The 15,736-nt window shown below is 45.3% G+C and overlaps 1 protein-coding gene across 1 annotated transcript in view; it reads left to right on the plus strand.

Annotated features, from left to right (window-relative positions):
* Positions 1–2,909: 2,909 nt before the first annotated feature.
* The window catches only part of SLC2A10 (solute carrier family 2 member 10), a 33,342-nt gene continuing 20,515 nt past the window's right edge, over positions 2,910–15,736 (plus strand). Inside the window, exons 1-2 of the mRNA XM_073607200.1 lie at positions 2,910–3,006; positions 8,311–8,359. Of these exons, the coding sequence (XP_073463301.1) occupies positions 8,356–8,359 (4 nt within the window). The 5' untranslated portion in view covers positions 2,910–3,006; positions 8,311–8,355. The remainder of the gene's footprint in view (positions 3,007–8,310; positions 8,360–15,736) is intronic.

The following is a 15,736-nucleotide window of genomic DNA, read 5'->3' on the forward strand; positions in this document are numbered from 1 at the left end:
TTGTGGCCGGTTTACGGTGAAATTATGTTCTTTCCACTTCCGGATTATGGCCCCAACAGTGCTCACTGGAACATTCAGAAGTTTAGAAATCCTTCTGTAACCAATGCCGTCAGTATGTTTTGCAACAATAAGGTTGCAAAGGTCTTAAAAGCGCTTTTTTCTTTTACCCATCATGAGATGTTTCTAGAGTGACACCTTGGTAATGAGACACCTTTTTATAGGCCATCAGTTGAGACTGAACCAGCTGATATTAATTTGCCTCCCTTTCTTCATGTGTTTAATACTTTTTCCTTGTGTCATTCCATTTTATTACACATAACTTAATTTCTGAACTTGTTTGTTTTGTGTTATGGTGACGTGTTCAATACTTATTATACCCACTGAATGTGTGATAGGGGCTTCTTTGAGGACAGGAACGGATGCAAAGGTACAGTATGTAAAGTGCTGCACAAATTAGTGGTACTTTGCAAATACCTGTAATTAAAAAAAATTAAAAATACAAAACTGGCAACCTTTTCTCTTTTCTATTTTGCTACCTGTGTCAAATTCTGGCAAAAAAACATTAATGGAAGCCTATGGGGAAAGAAGTAAGAGGGGCCTCCATTGCTGACCTCCTTTTAAAATGCTGCCTGCATGGATGTGTCCCGCTTCAGAACTTTGAGTCACTGACCCACAACCATTTAATTTAGAACCCATGAAATCCAATTGTGTTTCTGATCAGTGACTTGAAGCACTGAAGCCAAAGAGCCAGTTAAGTAGTTAGGGAGGGCCGGATCTAACCTGTCTGATGTGGGGGTGCAGTAAAAAATGTCAGGGGGGGCAGAAGATGGGAGGTCAGCAGGGCAGTGTACAGGGGTCAACAGGGCACAGGACAGAGGTCAGCAGCATGGAGGACAGGGGTTACTGCACGCAGGGGGGAGGACAGGGGGTTAACAGAGCAGAGGACAGGGTTAGCAGTTTGTAGGGCAGTGTATAGAGGTTAGCAGGGCATAGAACAGAAGTCAGCAGTGAGGAGTACAGGATCAGCAGGGCAGTGTACAGATGTCAGCAGGGCAGAGGACAGATGTCAGCAGGGCAGAGGACAGGGGTCACTGCTGGCAGGGGGGAGGACAGGGGTCACTGCTGGCAAGGGTGAGGCAGGGCTGTTTTTTCCACTGGGCACGCTGGGCAGTTGCCTGGGGGCCCCACTTGTCTGGAGGGCCCCATCCAGGGCTGATCCTCAGTGCTGCAATCTGCTGAATAAGTTGACTGACTGCACTGGTTGCTCACTTGCTAGAATCGCCAGCCGCCCAGCGTCTAGCTAGCAACCAGTGATGTCAGTCAGAGGCCGCGGCTGCCCCAGCATTCATAGCGTGCCGCGGCCGCCTCAGCAGCTAGTGAACAAGCTCCGCCCACCTCCCCCATGTTCTTCAGACAGCGTGGAGAGGGAGCGGAGCGGAAAGATGGCCCTTGATAGCTGGCGCTGCCTTGCTGCTGTGAGTGACACACTGTACTGCACCAGGCCGGCGGCCTCAAGTAAGTCAAACACTGTCTACTTAAGTATGTTCAAGTTGTGCATCACACACAGCCACTGTCTGTGCCCCTTTAAAAGCTGCCACTGTACCCATCAAACACAGCCACTGTGCCCATCAAAGATGCCACCCTGCCCATCAAAGCTGCCACTGTGCCCATCAAATGCAGCCACTGTGCCCATCAAAGCTTCCACTGTGCCCATCAAAAGCTGCCACTGTGCCCATCAAACGCTGTCACTGTGCCCATCAAACGCTGCCACTGTGCCCATCAAACTAGTGTTATATTGTCCAAACGTTGTGTTAATGTTTAAACACTGATTTTGTTGGAAGTACCAATAAATATAGCCTTTTTGATAATTTGCATTTTTATTCTCGTGCGTGATTTCGTAGACAGGGCCCCAGTGCACTGTATTGCTCTGTAATGCACTGTAATGCTCTTAAGATGGCCCTGGGGGGAGGACAGGGGTCAATGCTGGCAAGGGGGAGGACAGGGGTCACTGCTGGCAAGGGGGAGGACAGGGGTCACTGCAGGCAGGGCAGAGGACAGGGGCAACTGCAGACAGGGCAGAGGACAGGGGCAACTGCAAACAGGGCAGAGGACAGGGGCAACTGCAGACAGGGCAGAGGACACTGCAGGCAGGGCAGAGGTCAGGGGTCACTGCTGGTAGGGCCGAGGACAGGGGCAACTGCAGACAGGGCAGAGGAAACTGCAGGCAGGGCAGAGGACAGGGGTAACAGCTGGCAGGGCAGGGGACACTGCAGGCAGGGCAGAGGACAGGGGTCACTGCAGGCAGGGCAGAGGACAGGGGTCACAGCTGGCAGGGCAGAGGTCAGGGGTCACTGCAGGCAGGGCAGAGGTCAGGGGTCACTGCAGGCAGGGCAGAGGACAGGGGTTACTGCTGGTAGGGCAGAGGACAGGGGTCACTGCTGGTAGGGCAGAGGTCAGGGGTCATGACTGGCAGGACACTTGGCAGAGTTTCTCCCATCCCTGCACTGGAGGTGCAACTAAAATCTGGAGGGTGCGGCTCACCCCAGCACCCCCCTAGATCCGGAAAGGAACTATATGCATGGCTCCTATAGTTGCTTTCAGAAAAATGCATTTTAAAACCTGTAAAATAAAAAAAAAACAGCTACACAGAGACAGGATCCGAATAATACGCATATATTGTCTGGGGCGGTGAATGTAAACTTTTGACAAGTTTGCACTGCAGTCTGCAGAAGTAAATAAAGTTGAAGCACACAATCCTCAGCAGGAATCTGGCTGAAGGGCCATTATTGCAGCCTTCTAAACAGCTGAAAGAATGCTGCTAGTACAGCTTCCACCACACTCCCAGCACACCAGGGAGGAGAAGGTTTATTTTTCCCCCTCCCTTCCCTGCCACGTCCTCCCAACTTCCTGCAACAAAGAGCCTCCTCCAGCCTAATCCTGACACTGTGTGGGAATGTGCCAGCCACCGAACACATCTCACCTGTATTTACAATGCAGATCATCCAGGTAACTGCCAAAAAAAAATTCAAAATCCTTTACATTTGTAATCACAAATGACTGAATAAGAAAAGAGCTTCATTGCTCTATACAACTTTGTCACTTTGTTATTAGTTCATGTGAAATAATCTGATACGATTGTATCTTTATTTCTTAATGTCAGAATTTGACAGATGTAGGACTTTTATTACTAGCTGATGTGAAAATTTGTGACGGTTGTATTAATTTATTGGTTTGTGTGAAAATTTTGCATAACAGGATGATTATTTTATCTAGTTTTTGTGTATTAGTGTATGGAACACGGTTACTTTACATCTACGAATCCTAATAATCTATACAATATGAGAAATTGCTGTCATGTGATTTTTTTTAAATTTTTATGTATACTGAGGGGGTTATTTACTAAAACTGCATGGTGCAGCTCTGCAGAGAAACCAATCGGCTTCCAGATTTTATTGGCAAAGCTTAGTTGAACAAGCTGCGGTTGGAAGCTGATTGGTTACTATGCACAGCTGCAGCAGATTCTGAGTGCGCCCAGTTTAGTAAATCTCCCCCTATTAGATCCCTTTCACACTGGGGCCACGTTCGCGGTAAAACGCTGCTTGTTTTAGTGGCGCTTTATAGCTGTTTAACTGCTTCACCCCTGTAAGAATTTACCCCCTTTCTGACCAGAGCACTTTTTGCGATACGGCACTGCTTCGCTTTAACTGACAATTGCGCGGTCGTGCGACGTTGCACCCAAACAAAATTGATGTCCTTTTTTTACCACAAATAGAGCTTTCTTTTGGTGGTATTTGATCACCTCTGCGGTTTTTATTTTTTGCGCTATAAACAAAAAAAGAGCAACAATTTTGAGGAAAAAAAAAAAAAAGCAATATTTTTTGCTATAATGCCCCCAAAAAATATATAACAAAAAAAAAAACAAACTTCTTTCTCAGTTTAGGCTGATATATATTCTTCTACATAATTTTTGGTAAAAAAAAAAAATAGCAATAAGCGTATATTGATTAGTTTGCGCAAAAGTTATAGCGTCTACAAAATAGGGGATAGATTTATGGCATTTTTATTATTTTTTTTATTAGTAATGGCGGATAGAGATATATAATTTTTTTTTTTTTTTTTTTCCCCATCGTGACTGTGACGTTATGGCGAACACATCGGACACTATTTTGGGAGCACTGTCATTTATACAGTGATCAGTGCTATAAAAATGCATTGATTGCTGTGTAAATAACACTGGCAGGAAAAGAGTTAAACACTAGGGGGCGATCAAGGGGTTAAGTGTTTCCTAGGGAGTGATTCTAACTGTGGGGATGGTGAGTCTGGCATTCTGTGTCTATGGACGCAAATGCTGGACTCGGGAGTGCGCCCGCAAGGTAACCCCCCCCCCCCCCAGGAGAGGTTCTCCCAGGGGGTTTAACGATGTGAGGAGGAGCCACAAGCGCCGGTGGGGGACCCCAGAAGATAATGATCAGGGCCACGCTGTGCAAAACGAACTGCACAGTGGAGGTAAGTATGATATATTTGTTATTTTTTAAAAAAAGAGGGTTTACAACCCCTTTAACTGACATTTGTGCAGTCATGTAATGCTGTACATAAATGTAATTTATCTCTCTAATTTTTATCCCCCCCCCTATAAATAGAGCTTTCTTTTGGTTATATTTGATCAACACTGTGTTTTTTATTTTTTGCGCTATAAAGAAAAAAAAAAAAGACATTTAAAAAAAAAAAAAAAAAAACTTTTTTTTACTTTCTGCTATAAAACATATCCAATAAAAAAAAATTAAAAAATCTAATTTCTTCGTCAATTTAGGCCAATATGTATTCTTCTACATATTTTTGGTAAAAAAAAAAAAAAAAATCCTAATAAGCGTATATTGATTGGTTTGCGCGAATGTTATAGTGTCTACAAACTATGGGATATATATTTTATAGCGGCGATCAGCGACTTTTATAGTGGAACTGATATATATATATATAAAACAGATAGGGCGGTCAGCAAGTAAGGTTAACCTGTTATGTGAAAAATGAGTCGGGGAGCTGCTGCATCCAACAGAGCCTTTTCACACCCGTCGTCATGAGATAAAAATCCAGCAGACTACATACAGACCACACAATGATTGTTGTGTATACAGGTATTAGCTGAGATCTTTTGGTGAGCAATAGTCAGAGGGTCATGATGGTCTCCCCCCCCCCCCCCCCCCCCCCAAGAGATGCACAGTACAAATGTAGATCAAAGACAATTGACAACAGAAAAAGACCAAGTGATCCATCAAAATCCAAACGTGCTAAGAAAAGGGGGGGATTATGGCGCGTTAAAGATGAGCAAAAACCTGCCAAAGTGGGATAAAAAAAAAAAGATTCAGGAGCTACTTCTGGTGTAGAGGCCGGACCATTCAAGTGAATGGTGCCGCTCTAAAAAACACACAATAAAAGTGCGAGAAACACGACATGGGAGCGTTGCTAGATGTGAACAGAGCCTTATACACTCGCCAACCACTTTATAAGGTACACCTGTTCAATGGCTCGGTAACACAAATTGTTAATCGGCCAATTGCATGGGAGCAACTCAATGCATTTAGGCTTCTAGATGTGGTGAAGATGACTTTCTGAAGTTCAAACCGAGCAACAGAATAGGGGAAGAAAGGGGATTTAGGTGACTGAACATGGCATGATTGTTGGTGACAGACGGGCTGGTCTGAGTATTTCTGGGATTTTCACACACAACCATCTCTCGGGTTTAGAGAGAATGGTGGGAAAAAGAGAAAATATCCAGTGAGTGGAAGTTGTGTGGAGGAAAATGCCTTGTTACATGGTTGGTAAGGCTGAAAAAAAGACAATAGCCCATCTAGTTCAACCTGTGTAAGTGTATCATGTGTCTATGCTGATTTCCCATATCCCTGTATCCTTTAAGATGTATATTTAAGAGTCTTTTAAATATATCCATACCAGTGTTGCCAACCGCCCGTAGATTTACGGGCAGCCCATAAATTTAACTCCTTTGTCGAGCTGCCCATTAAAGTCCATTACGCGCACCGGTGCCTGTAAAAAAGATGGCCGCGAGCCGATAATACAAATGCACACGCGCCGATCTGAAGCCGGGCGGCGCATGCGCAGTAACGCAATTGTACCACCCGGCGCCATTTTTGAATAGATCAAGAGAGACCACGGCGGCCGACTCCTGTCCTGCAATGCACTCGTCGGCAGAGGAGCCGAGCGGGGTGACGCCTGGCGGTGAGGAGGAGAGTGAAACTGGGGAAATATCGTGGCAAAAAGGGGACAGAAAAAGAGAGGAGGACATTACTGGGAGCCGGAGGCTGAAACCATGCCATGCAGGGAACAGAGACTGCTCTGTGACTGTCCACCATCATATTACTTCTCCAGTCACATTATCAGTGTGCTGTGTCCTCCTCCTGTGCCCCTTTCACCTCTCCACAGGTCAGGGCAGTCCTGTGCTGAACAACAGTGGCATTGTTAATGACACCCTCACACATCTGCTGACTTGTGCGTTTTTACGTGCAGCAAAATTCACGTTGTTGGGGCATCGTGTGATTTTTGAAAAAGGTTTGGGGACTTTTTCCACATTTCTAGTGCATTGAGCAGCCCAGTGAAATGAATGGGCTGCCCTACACGCGACCTACATCTTTGTACACCTTTGCATCCTAAAACCTCTGCAACCCTAACCTCCCTATCCTCTCCACTTCAACCCCCCCCCCCCCCTTTAACTCTGCCTGCCTCCTCTGCTCATCTTTGCACCCACCTTCCTTAATTTTTTACATTCCCCCTCCTTGCTCACCTGTGCACCCCAAACTGTACTTCCTTCTCTGCACATCCCTCACCCCCTCCAATTTTCTTACCTTTTTGCAGGACTATCAAGCATGCCCCTTTACCTCCCCAGTGGGCAGTATTCAGCAGAGGTGATGGTTGATATGACCTCAGAGGGCACAATATAAATATGAATGCCGCCTCTATTTACATAACAATGCTGCTGGTCCGTTGCTATTTACATATCAATGAGGGTTATTTACATGTAAACCACAGGGTCTGCAGGTGAGTCATCTGTACACGGCAATAGGGCAGAACTGGGAAGTATTAGTAGCAGCAGGGGGCTAAAATTTCCCAGGGCAGCTGCCCCTTTTGCCCTGACTTAAAGACGACCCTGCTTTAACCACTTCTCGCCCGGCCCATAGCAGATGACGACTGGGCGGTGGTTCAGTTATCCTGACTGGGCGCTCAGCCTGACACACCGCTCCACCGATCTTGGTAAAGAGCCTCCAGTGGAGGCACTTTACCATGTGATCAGCAGTGTCCAATCACGGCTGATCACACTGTCAATAGGAAGAGCCATTGATCGGCTTTTCCTCACTCGCGTCTGACAGACGCGAGTAGAGGAGAGCCAATCGGCGCCCCCCCCCCCGTGGTGTGAGGGGGTCTGCGCTGATTGTTTATCAGCGCAGCCCCCCCTCAGATCACCACATTGGACCACCAGGGATCGCCACTAGGACCACCAGGGAAGGGGCAACATGTGGATGGCCAGGTATGTACCCCATGGCCATCCACATGTGCCCAATCTGTGCCAATCAGTGCCCACAAATGGGCAATGATTGGCACCATTATGTTTCAGATCTGCCCATCAGTGCCACCTGTCATTGCCCATCAGTGCCACCTGTCAGTGCCCATCTGTGCCTATCAGTGCCACCCATAAGTACCCATCAGTGCCACCCATATGTACCAATCAATGCCACCTACGAGTGAATATCAGTGCCGCCTATCAGTGCCACCTCATCAGTGCCACCTCATCGGTGCCCATCAGTGCAGCCATATCAGTGCCCGTCAGTGCAGCCATATCAGTGCCGTCATTGAAGAAGAAAACGTACTTATTTACAAAAAAATTTAACAGAAACAAAGAAAAACTTGTTTTTTTTTCGAAATTTTCGGTCTTTTTTTATTTGTTGCGCAAAAAATAAAAACCGCAGAGGTGATCAAATACCACCAAAAGAAAGCTCTATTTGTGGGAACAAAATGATAAAAAATTTGTTTGGGTACAGTTTAGCATGACCGCGCAATTGTCATTCAAATTGCGACAGCGCTGAAAGCTGAAAATTGGCCTGGGCGGGAAGGTGTCCAAGTGCCTGGTATTGAAGTGGTTAACGAACAAGCAAGAAGGAGCATTTAGTGGTGAAAAGGTACAAGTTTCTTAGCAGCAAAAAACGCCTTCTGTTTTTTTTTTTTTTTTTTTTTTTTTTTTTTTTTCCTTCCTTACTTATAAAACAATAGATAAATGGGGTCTCTTGTGGTTGTTTTATTTTCCAGCGACATGTAAAATGAGAGGAATCTGAAAGCGGGTGACTCTTCACTATGGGTAAGACACTTTTTTCAGCAATTGCCTTTATTGTTATACATTTTTTTTTTTTTTTCACGATACTCATTTACAGCTAGCTAGTAATGTTTCAAAGCGATCAGATGACCAATCAACATATCTTTGATGCAAAGCATGTGGGACAAACATCCCATCATTTATATATACAGTGGGGCAAAAAAGTATTTAGTCACCCACCAATTGTGCAAGTTCTCCCACTTAAAAAGATGAGAGAGGCCTGTAATTGTCATCATAGGTATACCTCAACTATGAGAGACAAAATGTGGAAACAAATCCAGACAATCACATTGTCTGATTTTTAAAAGAATTTATTTGCAAATTATGGTGGAAAATAAGTATTTGGTCACCTACAAACGAGCAAGATTTCTGGCTCTCACAGACCTGTATCTTCTTCTTTAAGAGGCTCCTCTGTCCTCCACTCATTACCTGTATTAATGGCACCTGTTTGAACTTGTTATCAGTATAAAAGACACCTGTCCACAACCTCAAACAGTCACACTCCAAACTCCACTATGGTGAAGACCAAAGAGCTGTCGAAGGACACCAGAAACAAAATTTTAGACCTGCACCAGGCTGGGAAGACTGAATCTGCAATAGACAAGCAGCTTGGTGTGAAGAAATTAACTGTGGGAGCAATAATTAGAAAATGGAAGACATACAAGACCACTGATAATCTCCCTCGATCTGGGGCTCCACACAAGATCTCACCCCGTGGGGTCAAAATGATCACAAGAACGGTGAGCAAAAATCCCAGAACCACACGGGGGGACCTAGTGAATGACCTGCAGAGAGCTGGGACCAACGTAGCAAAGGCTACCATCAGTAACACACTACGCCGCCAGGGACTCAGATCCTGCAGTGCCAGATGTGTCCCCCTGCTTAAGCCAGTACATGTCCGGGCCCGTCTGAGGTTTGCTAGAGAGCATTTGGATGATCCAGAACAGGTTTGGGAGAATGTGATATGGTCAGATGAAACCAAAGTAGAACTGTTTGGTAGAAACACAACTCGTTGTGTTTGGAGGAGAGAGAATGCTGAGTTTCAACCAAAGAACACCATACCTACTGTGAAGCATGGGGGTGGCTACAAAGGGAACAGGACGGACTGATCCGTGTACATGAAAGTACGAATGGGGCCATGTATCGTGAGATTTTGAGTGTAAACCTCCTCCCATCAGCAAGGGCATTGAAGATGATACGTGGCTGGGTCTTTCAGCATGACAATGATCCCAAACACACCACCCGGGCAACGAAGGAGTGGCTTCGTAAGAAGCATTTCAAGGTCCTGGAGTGGCCTATCCAGTCTCCAGATCTCAACCCCATAGAAAACCTTTGGAGGGAGTTGAAAGTCCGTGTTGCTCAGCGACAGACCCAAAACATCACTGCTCTAGAGGAGATCTGCATGGAGGAATGGGCCAACATACCAGCAACAGTGTGTGACAACCTTGTGAAGACTTACAGAAAACGTTTGACCACTGTCATTGCCAACAAAGGAGATATAACAAAGTATTGAGATGAACTTTTGATATTGACAAAATATTTATTTTCCACCATAATTTGCAAATAAATTCTTTCAAAAATCAGACAATGTGATTGTCTGGATTTGTTTCCACATTTTGTCTCTCATAGTTGAGGTATACCTATGATGACAATTACAGGCCTCTCTCATCTTTTTAAGTGGGAGAACTTTCACAATTGGTGGCTAACTAAATACTTTTTTTGCCCCACTGTGTGAAAGAATATATAAATCTCTATCTCTATCTCTCTCTCTCTCTATCTCTATCTCTATATCTCTATCTCTATCTCTATCTCTATCCTCATGTAAAGTAGAGGGTGTACAGCTTGTATAACAGTGTAAATTTGCTGTCCCCTCAAAATAACTCAACACACAGCCATTAACCAGTTGCCGACCGCCGCACGACGATGTACGTCGACAGAGCGGCACGGGCAGGCAAAAGGACTTACATGTACGTCCTTGCCTGCCCGCGGGTGGGGGGTCCGATCGGACCCCCCCCGGTGCCTGCGGCGGTCGGCAAATCTCCCCCGGCGATCGGTGGTGAGGGGGAGGCCATCCATTCGTGGCCCCCCCCCCCCTCGCGATCGCTCTCAGCCAATGGGATCATTTCCCTGCCTCTGTATTGTACACAGAGGCAGAGGAAATGATGTCATCTCTCCTCGGCTCGGTATTTTCCGTTCCGGGCCGAGGAGAGAAGACTGTAATGTGAGTGCACCAACACACTACACACACAGTAGAACATGCCAGGCACACAAAACACCCCGATTTCCCCCCCCCCCCCCCAATCACCCCCCCCCCCTGTCACAAACTGACACCAAGCAGGTTTTTTTTTTTTCTGATTACTGTATTGGTGTCAGTTTGTGACAGTTACAGTGTTAGGGCAGTGAGTGTTAGGCCCCCTTTAGGTCTAGGATACCCCCCTAACCCCCCCTAATAAAGTTTTAACCCCTTGATCACCCCCTGTCACCAGTGTCGCTAAGCGATCATTTTTCTGATCGCTGTATTAGTGTCGCTGGTGACGCTAGTTAGGGACGTAAATATTTAGGTTCGCCGTCAGCGTTTTATAGCGACAGGGACCCCCATATACTACCTAATAAATGTTTTAACCCCTTGATTGCCCCCTAGTTAACTTTTTCACCACTGATCACCGTATAACTGTTACGGGTGACGCTGGTTAGTTTGTTTATTTTTTATAGTGTCAGGGCACCCGCCGTTTATTACCGAATAAAGGTTTAGCCCCCTGATCGCCCGGCGGTGATATGCGTCGCCCCAGGCAGCGTCAGATTAGCGCCAGTACCGCTAACACCCACGCACGCAGCATACGCCTCCCTTAGTGGTATAGTATCTGATCAGATCTATACTAGCGTCCCCAGCAGTTTAGGGTTCCCAAAAACGCAGTGTTAGCGGGATCAGCCCAGATACCTGCTAGCACCTGCGTTTTGCCCCTCCGCCCGGCCCAGCCCACCCCACCCAAGTGCAGTATCGATCGATCACTGTCACTTACAAAACACTAAACGCATAACTGCAGCGTTCGCAGAGTCGGGACTGATCCCTGCGATCGTTAACAGTTTTTTTGGTAGCGTTTTGGTGAACTGGCAAGCACCAGCCCCAGGCAGCGTCAGGTTAGTGCCAGTAGCGCTAACACCCACGCACGCACCGTACACCTCCCTTAGTGGTATAGTATCTGAACTGATCAATATCTGATCTGATCCGATTAGATCTATACTGGCGTCCCCAGCAGTTTAGGGGTCCCAAAAACGCAGTGTTAGTGGGATCAGCCCAGATACCTGCTAGCACCTGCGTTTTGCCCCTCCGCCCGGCCCGGCCCAGCCCAGCCCACCCAAGTGCAGTATCGATCGATCACTGTCACTTACAAAACACTAAACGCATAACTGCAGCGTTCGCAGAGTCAGGCCTGATCCCTGCGATCGTTAACAGTTTTTTTGGTAGCGTTTTGGTGAACTGGCAAGCGCCAGCGGCCTAGTACACCCCGGTCGTAGTCACACCAGCACTGCAGTAACACTTGGTGACGTGGCGAGTCCCATAAGTGCAGTTCAAGCTGGTGAGGTGGCAAGCACAAATAGTGTCCCGCTGCCACCAAAAAGGAAGACAAACACAGGCCCGTCGTGCCCATAATGCCCTTCCTGCTGCATTCACCAATCCTAATTGGGAACCCACCACTTCTGCAGCGCCCGTACTTCCCCCATTCACATCCCCAACCAAATGCAGTCGGCTGCATGAGAGGCATTTTTATTTCCTCCCGAGTACCCCTACCCAACGAACCCCCTCAAAAAAGATGTTGTGTCTGCAGCAAGCGCGGATATAGGCGTAACACCCGCTATTATTGTCCTCCTGTCCTGACAATCCTGGTCTTTGCATTGGTGAATGTTTTGAACGCTACCATTCACTAGTTGAGTATTAGCGTAGGGTACAGCATTGCACAGACTAGGCACACTTTCACAGGGTCTCCCAAGATGCCATCGCATTTTGAGAGACCCGAACCTGGAACCGGTTACAGTTATAAAAGTTACAGTTACAAAAAAAGTGTAAAAAAAAAAAAAAAAAAAAAACACAAACAAAAATATAAAATAAAAAATAATAGTTGTTTTATTGTTCTCTCTCTATTCTCTCTCTCTATTGTTCTACTCTTTTACTGTATTCTATTCTGCAATGTTTTATTGTTATTATGTTTTATCATGTTTGCTTTTCAGGTATGCAATTTTTTATAGTTTACCATTTACTGTGCTTTATTGTTAACCATTTTTTTGTCTTCAGGTACACCATTCACGACTTTGAGTGGTTATACCAGAATGATGCTTGCAGGTTTAGGTATCATCTTGGTATCATTCTTTTCAGCCAGCGGTCGGCTTTCATGTAAAAGCAATCCTAGTGGCTAATTAGCCTCTAGACTGCTTTTACAAGCAGTGGGAGAGAATGCCCCCCCCCCCCACCGTCTTCCGTGTTTTTCTCTGGCTCTCCTGTCTCAACAGGGAACCTGAGAATGCAGCCGGTGATTCAGCCAGCTGACCATAGAGCTGATCAGAGACCAGAGTGGCTCCAAACATCTCTATGGCCTAAGAAACCGGAAGCTACGAGCATTTTATGACTAAGCCCGGGTTCACACCTATGCGAATTAGATGCGGCTTACACCGCATCTAATTCGCAGGACATTTTAAAATACATTCATATGAATGTATCTGGTTCACATATGTGCGTTGCATTCGCACTGCGCATTGCACAAAAAACGTGTGCGTTTTTTGGGCATTGCGGTGCGAACTACAAGCCTATTATCTCCTATGGGAACGCATCTGATTCGCAGATGCATTGCGTTCTGAACAAGGATTTTCTCTTTCTCCTCACTACACCTCCCCCTCTCCCCCCCCTCCCTCCCCCTCTCCCTGCTCTCTAATCCTGAGCAAAAACGCAATGAATCCGTTGAACAGGAGATTGTTATCTCCCCAGTGAAACCTGAGCTTCAATTCGCACCGCACATGTGTGAAACCAGGCTTAGATTTCGCCGGATGTAAATTGCGCCATTGGGAAATTTGGAAAGCATTTTATCACACCGATCTTGGTGTGGTCAGATGCTTTGAGGACAGAGGAGAAATCTAGGGTCTAATAGACCCCAATTTTTTCAAAAAAGAGTACCTGTCACTACCTATTGCTATCATAGGGGATATTTACATTCCCTGAGATAACAATAAAAATGATTAAAAAAAAAAAAAAATGAAAGGAACAGTTTTAAAATAAGATAAAAAAGCAAAAAAATAATAAAGAAAAAAAAAAAGCACCCCTGTCCCCCCTGCTCTCGCGCTAAGGCGAACGCAAGCGTCGGTCCGGCGTCAAATGTAAACAGCAATTGCACCATGCATGTGAGGTATCACCGCGACGGTCAGATCGAGGGCAGTAATTTTAGCAGTAGACCTCCTCTGTAAATCTAAAGTGGTAACCTGTAAAGGCTTTTAAAGGCTTTTAAAAATGTATTTATTTTGTTGCCACTGCACGTTTGTGCGCAATTGTAAAGCATGTCATGTTTGGTATCCATGTACTCGGCCTAAGATCATCTTTTTTATTTCATCAAACATTTGGGCAATATAGTGTGTTTTAGTGCATTAAAATGTAAAAAAGTGTGTTTTTTCCCCAAAAAATGCGTTTGAAAAATCGCTGCGCAAATACTGTGTGGAAAAAAAAAATGAAACACCCACCATTTTAATCTGTAGGGCATTTGATTTAAAAAAATATATAATGTGTGGGGGTTCAAAGTAATTTTCTTGCAAAAAAAAATAATTTTTTCATGTAATCAAAAAGTGTCAGAAAGGGCTTTGTCTTCAAGTGGTTAGAAGAGTTGGTGATGTGTGACATAAGCTTCTAAATGTTGTGCATAAAATGCCAGGACAGTTCAAACCCCCCCAAATGACCCCATTTTGGAAAGTAGACACCCCAAGCTATTTGCTGAGAGGCATGTCGAGTCCATGGAATATTTTATATTGTGACACAAGTTGCGGGAAAGAGACAAATTTATTTATTTATTTTTTTTGCACAAAGTTGTCACTAAATGATATATTGCTCAAACATGCCATGGGAATATGTGAAATTACACCCCAAAATACATTCTGTTGCTTCTCCTGAGTATGGGGATACCACATGTGTGAGACTTTTTGGGAGCCTAGCCGCGTATGGGACCCCGAAAACCAAGCACCGCCTTCAGGCTTTCTAAGGGCGTAAATTTTTGATTTCACTCTTCACTGCCTATCACAGTCTCGGAGGCCTTGGAATGCCCAGGTGGCACAAACCCCCCCAAATGCCCCCATTTTTGAAAGTAGACACCCCAAGCTATTTGCTGAGAGCTATAGTGAGTATTTTGCAGACCTCACTTTTTGTCACAAAGTTTTGAAAATTAAAAAAAGAAAAAAAAAATTTTTTTTTTTGTCTTTCTTCATTTTCAAAAACAAATGAGAGCTGCAAAATACTCACCATGCCTCTCAGCAAATAGCTTGGGGTGTCTACTTTCCAAAATGGGGTCATTTGGGGGGGGGGTTTGTGCCACCTGGGCATTCCATGACCTCCGAAACTGTGATAGGCAGTGAAGAGTGAAATAAAAAATGTACACCCTTAGAAATCCTGAAGGCGGTGCTTGGTTTTCGGGGCCCCGTACGCGGCTAGGCTCCTAAAAAGTCCCACACATGTGGTATCCCCATACTCAAGAGAAGCAGCAGAATGTATTTTGGGGTGTAATTCCACATATGCCCATGACCTGTGTGAGCAATATATCATTTAGTGACAACTTTGTGCAAAAAAAAAAAAAAAAAAAATAAATAAATTGTCACTTTCCCGCAACTTGTGTCAAAATATAAAATATTCCATGGACTCAACATGCCTCTCAGCAAATAGCTTGGGGTGTCTACTTTCCAAAATGGGGTCATTTGGGGGGGGGGGATTTGTGCCAACTGGGCATTTTATGGCCTTCAAAACTGTGATAGGTAGTGAGGAGTAAAATCAAAAATGTACGCCCTTAGAAATCCTGAAGGCAGTGATTGGTTTTCGGGGCCCCGTATGCGGGTAGGCTCCCAAAAAGTCCCACACATGTGGTATCCCCATACTCAGGAGAAGCAGCTGAATGTATTTTGGGGTGCAATTCCACATATGCCCATGGCCTGTGTGAGCAATATATCATTTAGTGACAACTTTTTGTAATTTTTTTTTTTTTTTTTTTGTCATTATTCAATCACTTGGGACAAAAAAAATGAATATTCAATGGGCTCAACATGCATCTCAGCAATTTCCTTGGGGTGTCTACTTTCCAAAATGGGGTCATTTGTGGGGGTTTTGTGCTGCCCTGCCATTTT

The sequence above is a fragment of the Aquarana catesbeiana genome, linkage group LG12 (assembly GCF_042186555.1).
Source record: "Aquarana catesbeiana isolate 2022-GZ linkage group LG12, ASM4218655v1, whole genome shotgun sequence".
NCBI classification, from domain to species: domain Eukaryota; kingdom Metazoa; phylum Chordata; class Amphibia; order Anura; family Ranidae; genus Aquarana; species Aquarana catesbeiana.